The 21542-nt window shown below is 52.0% G+C and overlaps 1 protein-coding gene across 1 annotated transcript in view; it reads right to left on the reverse strand.

Moving 5' to 3' along the window:
* Positions 1-21243, reverse strand: part of GABRA5 (gamma-aminobutyric acid type A receptor subunit alpha5) — a 46981-nt gene extending 25738 nt beyond the window's left edge. Inside the window, exons 1-5 of the mRNA XM_066355700.1 lie at positions 21193-21243; positions 20597-20779; positions 5259-5380; positions 3293-3360; positions 2975-3195 (exon numbers count right to left, since the gene is read on the reverse strand). Coding sequence (XP_066211797.1) covers positions 2975-3195; positions 3293-3360; positions 5259-5380; positions 20597-20682 — 497 coding nt within the window. The 5' untranslated portion in view covers positions 20683-20779; positions 21193-21243. The remainder of the gene's footprint in view (positions 1-2974; positions 3196-3292; positions 3361-5258; positions 5381-20596; positions 20780-21192) is intronic.
* Positions 21244-21542: the final 299 nt, after the last annotated feature.

Consider the following 21542-nt stretch of genomic DNA (forward strand, 5'->3'; position numbering starts at 1 on the left):
AACCTTCCTTAGGTTGTTGTAAGAAAAACCAAGTCCCATCGTCAAACAAGTTTGGGACACGTGTCCAAGCGTCCTCAAAATGTATGTGAGGGCTTCAGCGGTGAATGGCAGCACCAAACACTGTTGCCATATATGTATCTTTTTTGGAGGTGAGAGGAGGGGAGATAGTGAGGCAGACTCCCACATGCAACCTGACCGGGATCCACCCGGCAACCCCATTTGGACCCATGCTTGAGTACCAAGCGATTTTTAGCACTTGAGGCTGATGCACTCCAATGGAGCTATCTTCAGTGCCTGGGCCCATGCTTGGACCAATCAAGCCACTGGCTGCGGAAGGCAAAAAGGGAGAGAAGAAGGAGGGGGGGAGAAGCAGATGGTCACTTCTCAGGTGTGTTCTAACCAGGAATTAAACCCAGAATGTCCATATGCCGGGCTGACACTCTATCCACTGAGCTACCAGCCAGGACCTAAAATATAAAATTTGATAAAAATTATAAAGCAGAGAGAGAAATTCCAATGACATCAATGCAAATGCACGTGCTTTTTAAAATTTTGGCTTTAGCGTTTTAAAAAACAATTATAATTCTATTTCCACTTAAAAATATTTTTTTTGAAGTTGGCTTTTAGGTCCCACCCTGGAAACTGAAAAGCTATAATGGAGCCTTTCTTGCTAATTTATTGATTTCCTCAGATGCAATGAATAATGCAGAATAAAATTTACATTAGAAATACTAAAATTTAACCTCAGCTTTGGAATGCAGATGGTAAATGGGTTTTTAAAACTTTAAAAGCCTTACACCACGGCGACAGAAAGGGGGCTCCTTAGATTTTTTTTTTAATTTAATTTTCTTTCTTCCTTTTTGTTGGGCAGATAAAATGTATTATGCTCACTTTGTTAAAGTGGCGCTGCCCACGTGGAGGCCGTTGCCCAGGTGATATTAATGTGTGTCTCTGTGGGCATGGGGTTTGGTTTTGGGATTAAGCCTTTCCCACCCTTTTTGATGTGGAGCGGTACAATCCAATCATACCTCAGAGAAGTGACTTTGTATTAGAGACTTCCCTATTTTGTATATTAGATTAAAGGTTGTGAAGCTAAACTATAAAATGAGGGCAGAACGAGAGCTTACTCTCTTGGTTCCTGGGATGATTAGCATGAGAGAGGAGAGAGCAGAGCAGAGAACAGAAAGAGGCCATGTGGCCAGGAGAAGCAGCCAAGATGGCAGAGTATTGAGTGAGAGGCCAGTTTGTGCAGTTTGACGCTGGAGAAGGAAGGAGATGGGGAACTGAGGAGAATAAGGCTGGTGAGCTAGAAACCTTTGATTCTAGGAAACTCGGATAAGTCAGTGGCTTTGTGAGCACTGAATGTGAGTGGGTTTTGGAGCCCAGTGTGTGTTTTTACTTGCCTGCCGGGTGCAAGCTAGAATTAAAGACTATGGCCCACCAGTTTGTGGCTCCGTTGTTTCTTTACCGACTGTCCGAATCCAATGCGAACCTGCATGGGCCAGGCGGATGTGATGATGCCTGCGGCTACTGGCTTTACACTTTTCTTTATTAAAAAAATAATAATTGAATTTATTGGGATGATGTTGGTTCGCCAGACCAGCCAGGTTTCAAGTGCACAGCTCAATATAACACCCTCTGCACATGGCAGCGTGTGCCCTCCGCCCCAAGCAAAGTCCCTTTCTGTCCCCATTTTCCCCCTCTGCCCTCTGCCCACCTCCCCCCGACCACTCCCCCTTGTCCTCTGGCCGTCGCCACCCTGTTGTCTGTATCTGTGTTATGTGTCCATGTATCTTTGGCGAATCCCTTCTATTTTTATAAAATAAGTGTTCCCTAACTTGCATAAATGAGCTGGGTCAGTATTCGTGAGATGCTTTGGATCTCCAACCACAAAAGCAAGTCTAGAGAACAGATTCGATGGACCTGGCGGGCCCGGGAAATGACGGACACAGACGTGAGTGCGGGCCAGTCAGGTGTAAAAATACCCAAGACACACACACACAGCATCCTCAGGCCAGTTAGGCTGCAGGTCCTTGGGCGCTGGGTCCCCGCCCCCCACTGCCCCCCACAGACCCTCATGATGACCCCTGACCCCCCTGCACTGCCCTCACAGGACACCATCATGTCACCCCCACCCTGAGCGACCCCCCACAACCCTCCCCATGACGACCCCTGCCCTACTTATGCCGTATCTCACATGCCCCTTTGTCATGTCACCTCCACCCCATGCTGTCCCCCACACCGGGTTTGCCCTTCCCCGCAGGCCCTGCTCCACTCAGCAGACTCCGCCTCCAACTTGCAAGCCCCACCCACTCTCCAGCCCCGCCCCTGACCAGGCCCCGCCCACCCCACTGTCCTGCCCTGCCAGGCCCCGCCTCAGCCCATAGGCTCTGCCCCTCCAGGCAGCCCCACCCACTCTCCAGCCCCACCCCCGTCCAGGCCCCGCCCATCCCCACAGCCCTGCCCTGCCAGGCCCCGCCCCAGCCCATAGGCTCTGCCCCTCCAGGCAGCCCCACCCACTCTCCAGCCCCGCCCCTGACCAGGCCCCGCCCACCCCACTGTCCTGCCCTCCCAGGCCCTGCCCCAGCCCATAGGCTCTGCCCCTCCAGGCAGCCCCACCCACTCTCCAGCCCCGCCCCTGACCAGGCCCCGCCCACCCACAGTCCTGCCCTGCCAGGCCCCGCCCCAGCCCATAGGCTCTGAGGCAGCCCCACTCTCCAGCCCCGCCCCTGACCAGGCCCCGCCCACCCACGGTCCTGCCCTGCCAGGCCCCGCCCCAGCCCATAGGCTCTGAGGCAGCCCCACTCTACAGCCCCGCCCCTGACCAGGCCCCGCCCACCCACGGTCCTGCCCTGCCAGGCCCCGCCCCAGCCCATAGGCTCTGAGGCAGCCCCACTCTCCAGCCCCGCCCCTGACAGGCCCCGCCCACCCACAGTCCTGCCCTCCTAGGCCCCGCCCCCAGCCCCCCACGCACCGCATGGTGTAGAGCAGCGTGCCGTCGTCCTCCAGCCGCAGCAGCTTGTTGGGCGTGGTCATGTTGTGCGCGATGGACTTCTTCCCGTTGTGGAAGAACGTGTCCGGCGTCCAGATCTTGCTGGCCAGCAGGTTGTTGAGCGGGAGGCGCTGCATGGGCCCCTTGAAGCGCAGCCGCTCGTCCTTCCAGCTTTGGCGGAAGAACACGTCGATAGTGTACTCCTAGCGCAAAGGGAGGCGGCCCGGTGACGTCGCTGCGCCGGCCCGGGCCCACATGTATGCCCGGGGCTGGCCTGGGGGGCCCCAGGCCCGCACCTACCATCTCCGTGTCGGACACCGGGCCGAAGCTGGTCACGTAGATGTCCGTCCTCACCTGCGTGATGCGCTCTGGAACAGACAGGGTCACCGTCGGCCTGGGGGGTGGCGATCCACACTGGGCACCCACAGGCCTTCGCTAAGGGCTCTGTTAAATTTGGGGGGCTTGACAACAAACACTGCCTGAATGAGACCACGCCGCTCCAATGAGGACGTGAAATCAGGTGCTTGTCATCTCCAGAAAGGGGCGTGGGGGGCACCCTGAGCAGCGTGGGGCTGAGTCCCGCTGCGGGACCTGGGTGGTTTTTATCACACCCCTTGGCGGACCTGGAAAATACTTCCAACCTCACAGCGCATTGCCTGGCTCTAAAAAACATTAGACAGTTTAGGATAGGGCGGGAGCAGACTGGGAGAAGGTGCCAACCAAAACTGTACCCCAGGGAAGGGAGGGAAGAAAGGTGTCTGGTCTGACCACTGTCCACGGGTGGCCTGGAGCGGACATAGCTTGGGAACGGAGCCCTGCTCTGTCTTCTATGGCATGCTGAATAGTTTGATATTCCCATCGAGGGAAACCTATTCTTTCAAGGAAAATTTATGAAAAGACCCAAAGCTGTAAATGCAGGGAATAATCTTGGATGGGAAGCCTGTGACCCCTGGTGGTCATGAACGGGGAACACATGCAAAGGACACTGACAGCCCACCCTGAAGGACCCCTGCTGCGGAAGGGGACCATCACAGGGTCATGTATGTATGTAGTGTATACTTGCATGTGCACGCGTGTTTGTATGCGTACTGCGTGTTTTCAGTGCCTGTCCCCCTGCTGAGATGCCAGCCCCCAAAGGCCACCCCCTTCATGTCTGTCCCGCCACACAGGACAGTAACATGGGATGGGTGAGGGAGACAGAAGCTAATGCAGGGGCTCATAAATCTCTACATGCTTTGACCCTTGTGGGCATCTTCAAAGGGACAGGGGCGGCCGGACATACACAGGACTAGGGACACAAACCAAAGGAAGACAGTGTCCGGGAGCCTGGGTGGGCTTTTCTTTGCCCAAAATACAGAAAACGGCCATGCTTTAAAGTGACTCTCCCCGTTAAAAATGCAAATAACGGAGAGCTAAATTTTTTTCCCTCCTAGAACGTAGTTGCCGGAAGGTCTCTAATAATGTACCTAATGGAGCAAGTTCAAATAGACCCCATCCCCATCAGCCAGAGCCCAGGGCGTCCCACCTGCCCCATAAACACACACACACGGTTCTCAGCACACAATTAAGCTGTGCAGATTAAACCCCGGAAACACATTTTGCTCTTTTATCGTTTATTGTCATCCATGTCCCTAGTGTCAAAGGAAGTGCTATGATCATGGCCCTAGTGAAAAAAAAAAAAAATTAAGCATGCTATATAGAACGGTGTAAAAACAATGGCTTTGAACAGTGGGGTTTCTGAAAAAGAAGCGCAGAGATTTGAGAGTCTGAAGATGATTATCAAATATTTCTTAGCGTTGGGTGTTCTCGGCTTTAGAAACACCTCAGAAACAAGTTCCTCCTTAAGTGAATTAAATGGACATTATAATTATCTGGAGGAGGCCCCAGCTCAGTTGGTTAGAGCATCAGCTCAACATGCTGAGGTTGTGGGTTTGATCCCCGGTCAGGGCACATGCAAGAATCAACCAATGAATACATGGATAAGTAGACAACAGATTGATGATTCCCTCTCTGTCTTTCCCCTTTCCTGTCTCTAAAGATTAATAAAAAAAAAAATTATCTGGGGGAAAGGGAGCTTGCAGGGACCACTTTCCCAGCTTCTTGCATCTTGAAAAAGATAATCAAGGATGCGGAAACCTTGGCAACCACTATCAACTGGAAGCCCTAGCAGGGAAGCTCGTGGAAGGGTTGTTGGAATCACATTAGACACGAGCTTGAGACTGACTTGAAGCTTCTCCTGGGCCCCAGCCAAGGAGCGTCCACTTACCTCCAAGCCCCGGCCGCAGCCTGTTGTCGTAGCCGTCCAAGAGCCCGTCCAAGATCCTGGTGAAGATCGTGATGTTGTCATTGGTCTCATCTTTTACTGAACTGGTTGGTACCTGTGAAAAGCTTTTCAGCAGGGAGGAGAGTTCAAATGTGGATTAATGATTTCGTATACATTCTTCTCAAGATACAGAGACCAGGGGCTAACATGGTGCACTGTCTGGGAGGGGGGCAGAGATGGCTCCCTCTTCTATCATGAGTATTGTTTGGCTGAGATAAGCCTTCATTCTTGAGCATCCAGAGAATGCTGACCTCTGGGTTGTTCATCCATCGACCCAACATTAATGTCTCACATCCATCCCTCCCTGAGTCAGAAAAACTCAATCTTCAAATTGTTCATGAGTGACCTGCAATGGGCAGAATGGTGTGGAGGGGACCTTTAAAAGCCTTACGTGAGTTGGAAGGTAAGATTGATGTCCCCAATTTCACGGCACCTCTAGCTAGAAGCACTGCACCATGAGCATTATCCCTGGACAAGAGCTAACAGTGACAGAAATGATAAGATTTTGTAAAATAACGCTGGGCTACCCCACCCATTGCTGGTACAGTCATCTCAAGCCACAACCCCATGACCCAGGGGCCAGGCACGGTGAAGTCCCGTCTGAAAACCCCAACTGGGGTTTACCAGCTGCCACCTCCCATCAGAGACTCGAAGACATAGTACTCCGTGTGACCCAACGATCAAACCCTAACAGGAGTAGGCTGAACCTTCCAGAAACAACAACAGTCCTGGTTGGTCCACTTCCATCAGGCTGGGCCCCGAAGGTTGAGATTCCTGTGGCCCATGGGAAGGAGGCACTGCCCTGGGCAGACCTGGACAAACTGAGGAAGGGACTTGGAGAGAGAGGACGTCACAATCTGGAACACGGTGACACAAGGATCACATCAGGGATCCCACCGCGGGCTCTGATGTGCCAACAGCAAGATGCTTGGAATCATTGAGACCTTGACTATACACTGGGCGTGGCTTCGAGGGACGCTCACCCCGCTCAGAGCCAGCTGTGGGTCCCAAGGAGTCAGCACCATTGGCAGCTAGCAGAAGAGCTGGTGAATCCTGGAACCTTCCAGAAGGGCCAGCTGGGGGGTCCCCGGCTCTCCCTGGATTGGCGTAGCGCTGAGCGCCCAAACATCAAGGAGGGGTGCTGGGGGCAGAATCGCCCCCTCCATCCACCCAGTTCTTGGAAATGGGTCTTTTCATTGATTGCGTCTAAATGTATCAATTCTTGACTGGCCTCACTCTCATAGCTTCTGAAGGAGAGGGTGTTGATTCATTGTCCCATCCCCACTAAAATGCACGCCCTGGAAGCTCTAACGAGCTCTAAGACTCCGCCCTGTCAGTGTGGAGCCCTCCGATGCTGCTCTTTACTCTGCGGCGATGTAGCTGTGAAAAATATTAAATCCCCCTCTCCCTAGCATCCCCTGTGGCGGCATGGGGAAGTCCGCAGCCTCGCAGACCTAATGCCAGGGCCCCCAAGGGGTGTCAGAAAAAGAAACTGTGACTTGCCCACTTGAGTCCCTACGAGTCAAACCGAATCGGGCCTCACTCTCCACTTCTCAGGGTTGTGGACAACTCTTCCCCAGTGTGCTTATTCCATTCGAGGCTGAGTCGAAACTCTGCCGTTTACTGGAAGGTCCTCACTGGCTCTGTCCCTTAGACTAGGGATGCGAGCTTCCATGGGAGGAGAAAACGCACAGCACTGACAAGTGGACCCTGAAGAAGCCACACGGGTACAGAGGGTAGGAGGGGGGTGATCAAGGGCTGAAGGACAGAGGAGTTGGGGGGACACTGAAGATAAGTCCTGGAGGTCTGAGCACAGCATCGTGATTACAGTTGGCAATACTGTGTCCTAGACTTCAAAGTTGCTAAACGTACAGCTCTTAAGGCCCTGGCTGGGTAGCTCAGGTGGTTAGAGCATCATCCTAATACACCAAGGTAGCAGGTTCGACCCCAGGTCAGGGCACATACAAGAATCAACCAATGAATGTATAAATAAGTAGAACAACAGATTGATGTTTCTCTCTCTCTCCTTTCTTTCTTTTTTTAAAATTTTTATTTTATTTATTCATTTTAGAGAGGAGAGAGAGAGAGAGAGAGAGAAGGGGGGGAGGAGCTGGAAGCATCAACTTCCACATGTGCCTTGACCAGGCAAGCCCAGGGTTTCGAACCGGCGACCTCAGCATTTCCAGGTCAACGCTTTATCCACTGCGCCACCACAGGTCAGGCTCTCCTCACTTTCTAAAATCAATTTAAGAAAAGAGATCTTAAACGTTCTCACTACAAAAGGAAATGCTAATTATATAATGTGATGGAGGAGTTAGCTCACACTATGGTGGTCATCAAATTACTTAACACCATGTTAGAGCAGTTATATCTCAATGAAGAAAATATAAATTTAAAAAAAGGCCCTGGATGGTTGGCTCAGTAGTAGAGCGTCGGCCTGGTGTGCGGGAGTCCCAGGTCCGATTCCCGGCCAGGGCACACAGGAGAAGCGCCCATCTGCTTCTCCATCCCTCCCCCTCTCCTTCCTCTCTCTCTTCCCCTCCCACAGCCAAGGCTCCATTGGAGCATAGTTGGCCCGGGCACTGAGAACGGCTCCATGGCCTCGACCTGGGGTGCTGGAATGGCTCTGGTTGCAACAGAGCAATGCCTGGTGAATCCCAGTCGGGTGCATGTGGGAGTCTGACTGCCTCCCTGCTTCTAACTTTGGAAAAATGAAAGAAAGAAAGAGAGAGAGAGAGAGAGAGAGGGAGAGAGAGAGAGAGAGAAGGAAGGAGAGAGAGAGAGAGAGAGAGAGAAAGAAAGAAGGAAGGAAGGAAGGAAGGAAGGAAGGAAGGAAGGAAGGAAGGAAGGAAGGAAGGAAGGAAGAGAAAGAAAGAAAGAAAGAGAAAGAAAGAAAGAAAGAAAGAAAGAAAGAAAGAAAGAAAGAAAGAAAGAAAGAAAGAAAGAAAGAAAGAAAGAAAGAAAGAAAGAAAGAAAATGTCACTAGGAACTGGGAAAAAGAAAAAGCATATCTTAAAGTTTCAAGTGCATTTTTTTTCAAGCTATCCCATCCTCTGTTGTGACAATATTCTTAAAGTACATGAAACCCAAACAGCCTGACTGTTCGGAAGTAAGGACTTGACTACATTACTGACCACTGGAGGCGTCCCGAATACTGGGCAGTCATCTGGTGGTCCCCAGGAGTCCTGCCATCTGGAGCCCTCTGGGACACTTCTCCAACCTGGGCTCAAACACCAGCCCGTGGGGCTCCAAGTCCATCTCACAAACCCCCAAATCGTTGCCCGTAGCGACGGAACAGGAGGCGATGGCTATGAATTCCAGACTCACCTTCCACTTCTCGCCCCAAATTTAATATAAAAGAGTTCAGATACACACCTACACCCATTTCTTTGCACACAATTATGCTTTTCTTGGAGAAGTTTTAATATCTGCCTCGTCTGATGTAACCGTCTTGCGGACCCTTTTATGATAGAGACCGCGGTGGGAACCTGTAGCGATTTCTTCTCTCGTTACTACTGAACATAGGATGTAGGAAGTAGGAAACAGGTTCTAAAACCACATTCCTGGAAATGCCTCTTGGGGGCAGGAGTCTCCCAAGCTCCTAGATCACCCTCAAAAAGGACTCAGTCGCAGCCTGTAGTCAGGGAAAGCACCACCTCCCGGCTGTGGAGAAGATGGTCCCTCCCACATCACAGAAAGCAAAGGGTGTGCCCGGGTGTTCGGTGAGCTTGCTAGCGCCCCATCAAGGTGCAGTCTTTTTTTTTTTTTTTTTTTGTATTTTTCCAAAATTGGAAATGGGGAGGCAGTCAGACAGACTCCCGCATGCGCCCGACCGGGATCCACCTGGCATGCCCACCAGGGGTGATGCTCTTCCCATCTGGGGCATTGCTCTGTCACAACCAGAGCCACTCTAGCACCTGAGGCAGAGGCCACAGAGCCATCCCCAGCGCCCGGGCCATCTTTGCTCCAATGGAGCCTTGGCTGCGGGAGGGGAAGAGAGAGACAGAGAGGAAGGAGAGGGGGAGGGGTGGAGAAGCAGATGGGCACTTCTCCTGTGTGCCCTGGCCGGGAATCGAACCCGGGACTCCTGCACGCCAGGCCGATGCTCTACCACTGAGCCAACCGGCCAGGACCAAGGTGCACAATCTTTAAGGATGGCTTGCACACTTGCTTGGCCTCACATTGGGTGAGCTGAACCCATTTGAAAAAACACAATAACACGCAGACCCTGGGCAATTAGTCGGATTGACACTCAGGGTCATGGATGAGATCTCTAAGTGTAGACACAAGACACCCCCGCCCCTTGGGGCACCCACCCCTTCTCAGCTCTGAAGGTGGGCTCTGGATGGGTGAGATCTCTAAGTGCAGACACAAGACACCCCTGCCCTTTGGGGCACCCACCCCTTCTCAGCTCTGGAGGTGGGCTCTGGATGGGTGAGATCTCTAAGTGCAGACACAAGACACCCCTGCCCTTTGGGGCACCCACCCCTTCTCAGCTCTGGAGGTGGGCTCTGGATGGGTGAGATCTCTAAGTGCAGACACAAGACATCCCCGCCCTTTGGGGCACCCACCCCTTCTCAGCTCTGGAGGTGGGCTCTGGATGGGTGAGATCTCTAAGTGCAGACACAAGACACCCCTGCCCTTTGGGGCACCCACCCCTTCTCAGCTCTGGAGGTGGGCTCTGGATGGGTGAGATCTCTAAGTGCAGACACAAGACATCCCCGCCCTTTGGGGCACCCACCCCTCCTCAGCTCTGGAGGTGGGCTCTGGATGGGTGAGATCTCTAAGTGCAGACACAAGACATCCCCGCCCTTTGGGGCACCCACCCCTCCTCAGCTCTGGAGGTGGGCTCTGGATGGGTGAGATCTCTAAGTGCAGACATAAGACACCCCCACCCTTTGGGGTGCCCACCCCTTCTCAGCTCTGAAGGTGGGCTCCGGCTTTGGCCGACTTAACGATGCAGCTCTTTAAAAGCTGTGTTGAGTGGAACCCAGGGGGAGCTTGGCTGATCCTTCGGTCTCTGTGACTGCCCAGAGCTCACGACTTCAAGGTTAAGCTGAGGGTCAGCTCTCTGGGGGGAGCCCGTTCCTGTGAGCGGAGACCCGACCTGCTATTCCTGACGACAGCCTTCGACGTCACGGAAGTCCTTGGAAACCGGGACGCAGCCTCTGGGACCAATCCGGGAGCCCTTAGACTTAGTGCGCGCTGTCTACAGAGACACGTCACGTTGGGTCCACGTGAACAGGTCCAACGTGGTCTGATTACCGTGGCGCCACCAACCCCTTCATCCGCGGTTTCGCCTTCCTCGATCCCAGTGACCCGCAGTCGGACACGGTCCAAAAGTATGAGATGGAGAACTCCCCACAGAAACAACTCGTAAGTCTTAAGCCGCACGCTCTTCTGAGTGACGTGATGACAGCTCCTGGCGTCCCGCGTCCGTCTGTCCCTGGACGGGACGTCGTCCCTTTGTGCCCCCGTCCACGCTCCCCACCTGTCCGTCACTAAGTTGCCTTCTGCTAATCAGATCCACCGCCGTGGCCTCACAGGGAACGTGTCCCAGCCACCTCGATTTTACTGACCAACGGGCCCCACAGTGCAAGACGGGAGATGCTGGCAGCTCAGTCATGCTGAGGAGGAGCCAGAGAAGGCTCCCTGGATAGAAAGGCGGAACATCTCAGCTTCGAGACGGAGAACTCACAGCGTGAGCTGGTGAGGACCGGCCGTCAGAAGGAAACTCCTGCCCGTGAAACTGCGAAGAAGGGCGGAAATAGTCACGCTCCTCGGTTTTGCTGTCACACCTCACGCCGAGAACAGGAGGGCCACGGTGCTTGCTGACTGCTCAGTGCAGACGGAAAAGGCGTTACATTTGTGGGCAGAGGACACCAACAGAAGAGGTGGTCCATGCCCTGGCTGGGTGGCTCGGCTGGTGGGAGCGTCATCCCCACACACCAAGGCTGTGGGTTCCATCCCCGGTCAGGGCGCGTACAAAAATCAACCAACGAGTGCACAAATGAACAACAAATCAACCTTTCTCTCTCTCCTTCCCCCTCCCTCACTCTCTAAAAATCAATAATAAGAATAATAATAAGAATAATAAATTGCTTGACCTGTGGTGATGCAGTGGATAAAGCGTCGACCAGGAATGCTAAGGTTGCCAGCTTGACACCCCGAGCTTGCCCGGTCAAAGCACACATGAAAAGCTATGAGTTGATGCTTCCCTCCCCCATTTCTCTCTCTCTAAAAAGAAAATCAACCAATAAAAAAAAAAAAACACTTAAAAATCAATAAAACAAATAAAAGAAAGAAAACATGTTTCAACTTACAGCAATGTGTTCTGCTAGAAATCACTAAGCCTCTACGTGGACCTTAGCAAGGGACCCCCCCACGAAACCCCAAAACAAGCGACACCCAGACCACTGACTGCAACGAAGGGGTGGCCACGCAGATTTCAGAATAGGTCCGGACTCAAAAGATGCAAGAAGGACCAGCGAGGCTGCGTCACCGATGGAAGGACGCTACCGTCACACTCCCAGCAGAGACGAGAAAGTTGAGTAGGGAGGGCGTGGCCCTCTCCACCATCCAGGCAACCACTGGGGGGTCTGAACAACATCCCCAGCCCCCCAACCTCAAGGACACAACTGTGTTGTAAAGGAATGCGCCACGTTCACGGGTGATTTTTCCACAGAACGTGGCAGATGTAGGAATCTCGGCCACAGTCAGGACACCCAGGGAACTCAAAGGCAAAGCGAGCTCTCTCTGGAGCCCACCTGAGCCGTCAAGTGTGAAGGCCAGGCCTCAAGCCAAAGAGAAGGGGGTGTGGAAGGGTGTTGTGGGCAGGGGCCCTGAAAAAGAACGCAGTGGTGTTTTGCAGAGGGCACAGAAGAGCGTCAGGGACAAGAGGGACGGGAGCCGCCGCAGAGATGGCACACGGCACAGCGTAAGGGACTTGGCACCTGTCACCGTGCTACGCTCCAAGGGTCTGTCCTGAAGGGGGCGGGGGCCTCGGAGACCTTCCACCAGGGGCATTTTCTTTCCTCCTGGTCCTCTGGCACCTTGTGGGTGATGACCTTGGTGGAGGCCAGACCGGAGGCACGGAGTCCGGGGATGGAGGGGAAGGCGGCGGGCACAGAGGCAGGATGGGTGGCTGTCAGGAGGACTTCTGACTCGGGAGGGAGGGGGAGTCTGACCGCTCCTGACAGGGACTCCCCAGGGAAGCTGTCTCCAAAACCAGCCGCTTCCCAAGAAAGGGTCCGCCCGCAGTAGGAGCCACACGGCACCCTGAAAGACATCTGAGCAGCACGCTGTATTTTTAACCCACCCTGAGACCATCTTTTTGAGGAACAGCAAGGATCTTACTCCAACATCATGTTACCTAAGGGCCTATCGATATCATCGTCCGTAACCACGTGCTGTAGATTCCAACTAAGAAAGGTGTTTCGTTTTTTTACCAAGTGATGCCCGATGATGTCTCTTCGTTACAGTATTTTAAAAGGGGACGATAGCAATGCCTTCGTTTCTGGGGGGGGGGGAGAAGTCTTTTGAGTCCGTCCTGCCACAAGCACGGGTTCCGGAGATAATCGGGGACGCCCCTCTACCCCGCGATGTTCTCTCAGCATACGCTGACAGCCATTTTTTTTGACTTACATAAAATGAGGTCGATCATGGCAACATCAGCCCCGTGTGAACGTGAACTGACATCGGGGAATCGCGCTAGATGGGTCTTAATGGCGACTTATCCATCTTCCTAAATTGCATTACTCTCTGCCCTTCCTTGCCCGGTTTAATGACTTCTGAGAAATGTCTCTCCAGTTTACTCATTTGTTGCTTTAAGCGCATCACAGAAATGGCACCATTTTGTGTGGTTTTCCTGAAACGTTTCATCACGCACCTCTTTAGCTAGGGAGGGAGGAAGGGAGGAAGGGAGGAAGGGAGGGAGGGAGGGAGGGAGGGAGGGAGGAAGGAAGGAAGGAAGGAAGGAAGGAAGGAAGGAAGGAAGGAAGGAAGGGGAAACAAAAAACAGCCACGGTGGACACTAGCTCCACAGTGAAGGTCAATCTCAAGCTTCCATTAAAGAGGAGACCCCCCTCGAGACGGACAACATGGATTTGACTCCCGTTTTCTTTTCTTTTTTATGCAAGTGGACAGGAAGGACAGGAAGGAAGAAAGATGAGAAGCATCAACCCGTAGTTGCAGCACCTTAGTTGTTCATTGATTGCTTTCTCATATGTGTCTTAACCAGGGGGCTCCAGCAGAGCCAGTGACCCCTTGCTCGAACCAGCAACCTTGAGCTAAAGCCAGAGACCTGGGGCTCCAGCCAGTGACCTTGGGCTCAAGCCAGTAACCGTGAGGGTCATGTCTTAGATCTCATGTTCAACCGAGCGACCCCACGCTCAAGCCAGATGAGCCTGCGCTCAAGCCAGTGACCTCGGGGTTTCGAACCTGGGTCCTTACTGTCCCAGGGTGGGCCAATGCTCTATCCACTGCACCACCACCTGACTTTTCGCTTTCATTCATGCTCATATCAGCCCACCTGCATGTTGTCGTTGTCCCCACTCCACTCAATGGCCAGCGTGAGCATTCAAGTCTCTGTCACATCACTGTCACCCTGCAATGGGTTGTATTCCACTTCCACTTAAAACCACTCATTGGCCCTTATCTTGTGACCTACAAAATATTGGTCAGCTGCTCTTCCGGATGCAACCCGGCACGGCCCACAGGGCTCTTCCTGATCTGACCGCTGCCCCTTCCCCACGGTCCCCCCTCTGGTCAGGCCTCCAATCGACCTCCACTTCCCTCACGCCGGCCTCCTTGTGGTCCCTACTGCGCCAGGCGCGGCCGTGCATTCACTGCTCCTCTCACCGGATCCATCGTGACGAACCGCATTGTCCACAGGGTCCCTTCCCGCAGACATCCGCCCGGGCAGGACTGACTTATCCTCAGGTTGGTGCCCACCTGATGCGTGTTTAATGCACAACAGAATGCACCTCCTTGGGGCAGGCTTTTCCCTGCCCGCCTCGGATCTCGGCCTCTTGAACGGCACCGGCCATGTAGCAAGGACTCAGTAAACCCTGGTGTCATAGCCATGTCCCCCAGGACGTCCACACCCCAGGCCCCAAAGCCTGTGACTGAATGTGCTACGTGACATGGGGAGAGGGGAGACTCCTCCGCACCTGACGGTTATGGACTTGGCTGTGCCCGCCCTCTAGGCGGTGACCTTGGGGCCCCCTCCCGACACCAGTGCCACACTCACCCCCAGGTCTCGGGAACCTGGGTTGTGGCCCTGTCACCACACCCAGACTGGCTAGCCTGCACTTAGGGCCCTTCTCTCCCGACCCTTGACTCGGTAGCTGGTGCGCACTCAGCAGTACATCCCTCGCATCAGGCTGGGACGTAGGATCTACCGTTAACGCCGCCTTGAGACTGGAAGACCAAGTCACAGGCAGCTCAAGGAAGTCTTCGGGAGCCAGACAGCCAACGTGGCAACAGGGATCAGAGCACTCCAGCTGCCCTCTGTCGACACGATGCCCAATGCCGTCTCCAAATACCAGCTGGGGCGCCTGAAACAGACACGGCATTGCCGGTCAGGGGAATACCCTATTTTTATTGTACTTTTTAAGACTGATAGGAAAGTAAACCTGGGTTGCAGCTGTTATTAGGTTTGTCTTTTGGTTCTGGAATAGACTGTGAAATAAATAGATAAAAACAGAGTTTCCCACAAACTACAAAAGCCTATTTCATAGCACAGGAGGCTTCCTTCTTTCATCACAGGACCCTTCCCGACGACATTGTCTTGCCGAGTCCACATTGCACGTCTGATTTCATTCCGGCAGTGGTCGGCCACCATCTTTCTTTTTCTTAATTTTTTTTTTAATTGACTTTTAGAAAAAGAGAAGAGAGAGAGACATCGATTTGTGGTTCCACTTAGCCATGCAGTCATTGGTTGATTCTTGCAGGTGCCCTGACTGGGGATTGAACCCATAACCTTGGTACATTGGGATGATGCTCTGACCAGCTGAACTACCCGGCCGGGGTAGACCTACCCTCTTTAGTGTGAAGTTATTTGAGTTAGCTCAGGACACTCTTTTGTTTCCAGTACCTAGGTTTTGCCCCGTTCCCTCCCTCCCTTTTCACTGTACCTTAACCAGCAGAACATTCCGGAGAGGGTCCTGCCATGAACAGCCTAGCCTGGACCCTGACTCAGCACTTCCTGACGACCCCACTTGGGGCACACTTCTCTACGCTCTAACCCTGAACCTTTTCCATCCACACAGGGCGGGGCTGGTGAAAAGGAAATCGTACTTTTTTTTTTTTTTTTCTGTTTTGAAAATGCGTTCTAGAAATGAAGGAGATGGGACCCCTGTCACCACAGGTGATCACTGTCCTGCCATGAGAGTTCTAGGGTCAGTCTTCTGGTCACGTCTGGCTCTGAGAACTCTCCTCTGAAACCTGGCACAAATTAACATAGGCCCGTTATGTCAATGGAAAAACCCAAGAGCCCACGCTCTCCTTCTCCTCTCGAACCGAGCCAGTGACTCATACTGGTGGTGATTGCCACCCGGGTCGGCTGGGTCGGAACTGGTCTCATATCCCAAGCTCTGCTTAGCTCACAGACTGCTGGAATGACAATCGTGCCAAAAGTTTCTTTTATAAAAGCGTGTCATCTGGAAATATTTTCTCTGGGTGCCTTTAAAACAGTGGTTCTCAACCTTTCTAACACCGTGACCCCGCAATACAGTTCCTCATGTGGCGGTGACCCCAAACCAAAAAATAAGTTTGGTGGCTACTTCATAACTGTCATTTTGCTACAGTTATGATTCGGAATGTAAATACCTGATACGCATGATGTATTTTCCGATGGCTTTAGGCGACCCCGCCGGGGTCGCGACCCACAGGTTGAGAACCGCTGCCCTAACTGCTTTGGTGACACTTCCGTGTGCTGTTTTAGCATTGGGGCCGCGACCAGGTGTTCTGGGCCTTGTGAACCTGGAGCCACGGAGCCAGGAAGACCTGGCCGTCTTGGGGGTTCACAGGCGGCGAGGACCTGTCTTTGGGAAAGACACTGTGAGAACTGGAGTGTGTTAGACAGGGAGAGTGCGCTTCCTGCTCTGGTCAAAAGAGTGCCGTCCTGAGCACGCAGATGATGAAGCAACGCTCCCCACGAGCCAAAGGTCCGGGCGGGCAGACGCGTGCGGACCGCGGAAGAGCGGCTTCATCTGTCCGTGTGCCTACGTCCCTTCTACAACATAAGATTTCGCTCCTGCGGGGCACGGAACTGAGAGCAAGAAATGAGCCAGCAAAACGAACAAACCCACAAAGGCTCAGGGAGGTGGACAACCATCTGGCGGTTCCCAGGAGGAAAGAGGTTAGGGGGTTAGCGGAGGGTAAAAAAGCATCAACTCTGTGGTGACGGAAGATGATTTGACTTGGGGTGGTGGCCACACAATGCAACCTATAGAATCCTGTAGCATCAAAATGGACACTGGAAACCTGTATAATCCTTTCAACAAATGTCATCCTGATCCACTTCGTTGTAAAAAGCATAAAAACAAAACAAGAGTTCTGTTTTCCCAGAGTCTGTTTGACTTGTAGTGTCCGGAGAGGGCAGCACTCATATAGTTTTCCTTTTTCCAATAAAACCTCTAAACTACATTTAAGGCAATTCAGTGAATGAAATCAGATTTTTACCTCGACAATCCTCAAATTCATCTCACAGGTGTCACTGGCCAGTTGAGTCAGATAGAGTGTGATTACCCCCCCTCCCCCCAAAAAATGGATTCTCATCTAAATGTGATATTATGTAGCTGGGCATTACCTTGATTCGAAGGGCTGGTTTTTCTAGACCGTGTAGTTTTGCTTACTGGGCTCTTTGAAATAATTAAGAGTTGCCTCAAACGAAACCGTGTCTCCAAACGGGACATCACAAGCAGGCTGAATCGCCACGTGAGACCCCCCTGTTCCGTCTACCCCTGACTCACGATCTGTTACATAATTCAAAACCCACGGAAGGTTGAGAAAAGACACTGAAAACGAGCTAGCGGCAACTCTGATCAAACTCAGAAAAAGCTCGGCGGGAGAAGAACTAACGCTCAGTTATTTTCAAAGCAGCCTCTCATTAATTAACGTTATATAATCGCCCAAAGAGAGTCCGCGCGCCACACGGACCCGTGTCACGATCGCCAAACCCACACACGGGTCACACACAGGCACACGGCCTGTCACCTCGTATGTGCGCGGAAGCTGGCACGTGCCTCTCTTCTGCTCCCGGCTGGGTTGCCTGTGACCCTCCCTCGTCCTCCACCTGTCGTCTGGCTTGGGGACCTTCCCCAGTTAGCCACCCAGCCCTGTCACCTTTCCCAGCTGGAAGAACGGGGGGCTAAGGATGCTTAGCTCATAAAAGTTCCTCCTGGGCCTGACCAGGCGGTGGTGCAGTGGATAGAGCATCGGACTGGGATGCCGAGGACCCAGGTTCGAGACCCCGAGGTCGCCAGCTTGAGCACAGGCTCATCTGGTTTGAGCAAAAAGCCCACCAGCTTGAACCCAAAGTTGCTGGCTCCAGCAAGGGGTTACTCGGTCTGCTGAAGGCTCGCGGTCAAGGCACATATGAAAAAGCAATCAATGAACAACTAAGGTGTTGCAACGCACAATGAAAAACTAATGATTGATGCTTCTCATCTCTCTTCATTCCTGTCTGCCTGTCCCTGTCTATCCCTCTCTCTGACTCACTCTCTGTCTCTGTAAAAAAAAATAAAAATAAAAATAAATAAATTTAAAAAAGTTCCTCCAGGGACAGAGCCTAAAACCAACAGATTAAACAATAGGGCTCCGTATCACCCTGCTATTACTGTGCCAAGATTTTCAGTTCAACAAGATTACTTGTCAAACTTTCTTGGCAATTGAACAACAAACGTTTCTGCAGCACCTTTAGGGTGATAAGCAAGTCTCGTCTCAGAACAAGAAACCCAACAGGGAACTGTTGCCCCTGGACCCACAGCACATCTTTGGCAGCTCTTGGAGAAGCACCCCTGCTGGCCAGGTGTATGAAACCTCCCCCTTTCCTGCTCGGCAAGACACCCCCCTCTGCATTAGAAACTGGAGCCCACGGGATCAAGAGTCAAAGACGCTCCGAGGATGTGACGTGAAATCCCACCAAAAAGGAGTATCTTCGAACAGAAATGATCTCCGATACTGAAAAGGGGTCGTCAGCCGGAGACGTTCGCCGTAGGAACGTGTCTCCCAACAGCCCCGCGGGAAACCGTGTCAACATCCCGAATTAGGGATGTAGCTGATGAGTAAGCATTCGTGCCCTTTAAGAACAGACATCCGTTTTTAAATCCTATGTTTTAAAGAGTTTGTAATAACAGAGCATGAGGCATTAAAAAAAAAAAAAAAAAAAAAAAAAGCCAGCACAGTCCAGAATTGAAAGAGAGGTATGATCCCAAAGGCATAAAAATAAGCATAGAAACAAGAGAAGGAAAACACCCCCAAAATATGAAGGGAAGAATGTTTTGGGGTGATGGAATGAAAGATACTTACCTTTTTTTACCCCATGATTCTGTGTCTATACCTTGTTTTTTTTGTTTGTTTGTTTGTTTTGTTTTGTTTTGTTTGCAGTTAGTGGACATTGTTCTAGGGTGGATTACTGTACTGACCTTCTATCTTAAAGGATCTAAAACACCCCCCAAGAGCCTATCCTCTAGGGGACACTGAAGAGCCACGGTACCATTGTTTGGTGTCAGCTTCCAAAAACTAGACAGTCATCTCTCCATTTTGAAGATAGCCTTAGAAAGACAACCGTACTAAATAACAAATGAAAGATCGTGGCTTCTAATTAATGACAAGTCCCACAGGCACATGACTTCCTATTCCAGACTTGCATCGCCCCGGAAACTGAGAACTTCACCACTGTAAGAATGCAGACCTCGCCATAATATATTTGGCCAAATCTTAAATGAAAAGAAAACCCAGGGTCCTCACCTTAGTAGATCCCTCACTCCTGAAATGTTGCTAAATGTAGACATTGTATCAGGAAACAAGCGAACTGCCTCCTGGATTAACTTGGAGAGCCTATCCCAGCTCTACACACATTGTTCATTCGGAGGAACACTGGGGACATTGTGGTGTCTAGGATTTATAGCCGGAAGGGACCCAGGAAATGACAACTGTCACTCAACAGAGAAGGAACCAAAGTCACAGACAGAGAGGTGCCCGTTCAGGACCGACAGCTAGGCAAAAAGTAACAACTGATCAATGTCCCACAGGGACATTCGGAAGGGTTCGAGGGGCTTCATCCTGCAAGTCACAATCTCAGTGCCAGACACAGCACCTGGGGACCACCACAGCCTCTCTCCTGGGAAGGTCAGAAGAGCAGAAAACATCCAGAGCACAGACAGAGGAGGTCACGAACCCGGAGGAACCCTCCTCGCTGGCCCGAGGGCCGGTGTCTCTATGGGGTGCTGCACCATGGCAGTATTCATGAGACCCCTCGTGATTTACCCACGCTCACCGAACTGGGTCCACGCGTTACAGAAAGCGTGCTTGGCAGATTCACCCCGGAATGTCCTTTTTAACTTACACTCCGTCCACTTCAAAGTTGCCACCCTGTTGATTGGCCAGAACCATTTTGGGGGAGCCAAGAGGTCAGGAGGACTCTCAGCCCCCGGTAAGGACATGTATCCGATCGCCAATGATCACTAGTCAGACGGAAACAGACTCAAGTCGGAACTCCGATACCAAGAGCCAAGATGAAAGAACTTACAGGAATCCGTGAGGCCAGACGCCCGGATGTGTGCTGCACACTGTCAGTCACGTTACGGACTTCCTACCTTCACACGGCTGCAGTTCAAGGCAATGCAACCCTGTTCCATGATCTCTACACCTTGTCATTGCCACATAACGTGGGCTTGGCCTTAGGAGCAGATTCTTTTGCCAAATGGAAGCCCAGGGAGGGTGGGTGGGGGGTCACCAAAACATAAAGACAAGAAGCATCAAGTGTCCTTTACGCATGTGGACGCCGGAGTCTCGTTTTAACCTGGGTAAGAGGAAACACACACAACTCCCAAACCACCTCGTTTCCGCTTCTGAAAACATCACCTGTGCCCTCTTCTCCCCACCTCTGGGGACAGCCTTGCTCAGGAAGGAAGCACGGGGCAGGGCAAAGACTTGTTTTTAATGTATTTACCACAACCAGCAGAGCACAGGACCACCGAGCAAAAGTTTCTGAAAGGCAGGCGGTGCCCCGGAAAGAACCATCCAATGAAAGAGCACCAGAGAGGGTCACTTACCCAAAGCGACTGGCTAAGCTCATGGAAATACAGAAGAGGAGGAGGTTTTTGATCATGATAAAGTGAGGGAACATTCCATCGTCCATTCCCAAGAAGTGGAATACCAGCTGAAGGCAGATGAGTTACGGAGGGAAAAAAAAAAAAAAAAAAAAAAAGGTTCCCGTCTCCACCTCGATCTCGAAGCTGAAAGGCACACAGAGAGGGGGGAAAAATGCAAGTCAACACGAACGTTTTCCTGCCACGGTTCTGGAATTAATGCATGCGGCCAGCACACACAGGGAACACAGCAAGGACCCTGGCTGTCCTCGGGCATGGCTCTGCAGCGGGTGTCCCGCTGGGGTTCCCTGGACAGTGACTTAGGCGATGCAAAGAAATTGCACGCTGGTTTAATTTTCCACTCAGAGAGCAGAATCATTCTCCTAATTTATGTTTCCCACGTCTCAGATACTTTGTTTCAGTTTATAGCGTGTGATCAAATGACTTCCCTCAGTCCTCTTACTAGAATCAATGCTTGATGTTCTATTTTGTTTTTGTTTTTTTCTGTTTGTTTTGGGGGGTTTATTTTGCAGTCAGATCTACAAGTGGAATAAGGTTACCTTTCTGATGTTTGCCACGTGTTCAAAGCCAGCTGGCTACTCCTTGTTCTTCAAGGTGCTGAAAGAGGAAGGGAGGGGGAAAAAAAATAAACCACATCTAAGAAAGAAAGTCTACGAAATCACGGTAACAGAACTGCTTACAAGGGAGGCCTGCCCCTCTCTCGACATCCAGTCCCCACGACTAAATAACTTCATGGTATCACCGCGTCTGGGGAAGTCTCCCGGGTCTGTGCTGAACCCTAATGCAACGAATGCACCCAAGATCCAGGCCGGCACAGTCCCGGGGCTCTGTAACTCAGCTGAGAGAAGGCACCCGGTTCTCAACATGCGCATATCGCCAAGGGGTGCAC

Source organism: Saccopteryx leptura, chromosome 13 (assembly GCF_036850995.1).
Source record: "Saccopteryx leptura isolate mSacLep1 chromosome 13, mSacLep1_pri_phased_curated, whole genome shotgun sequence".
Lineage (NCBI taxonomy): Eukaryota > Metazoa > Chordata > Mammalia > Chiroptera > Emballonuridae > Saccopteryx > Saccopteryx leptura.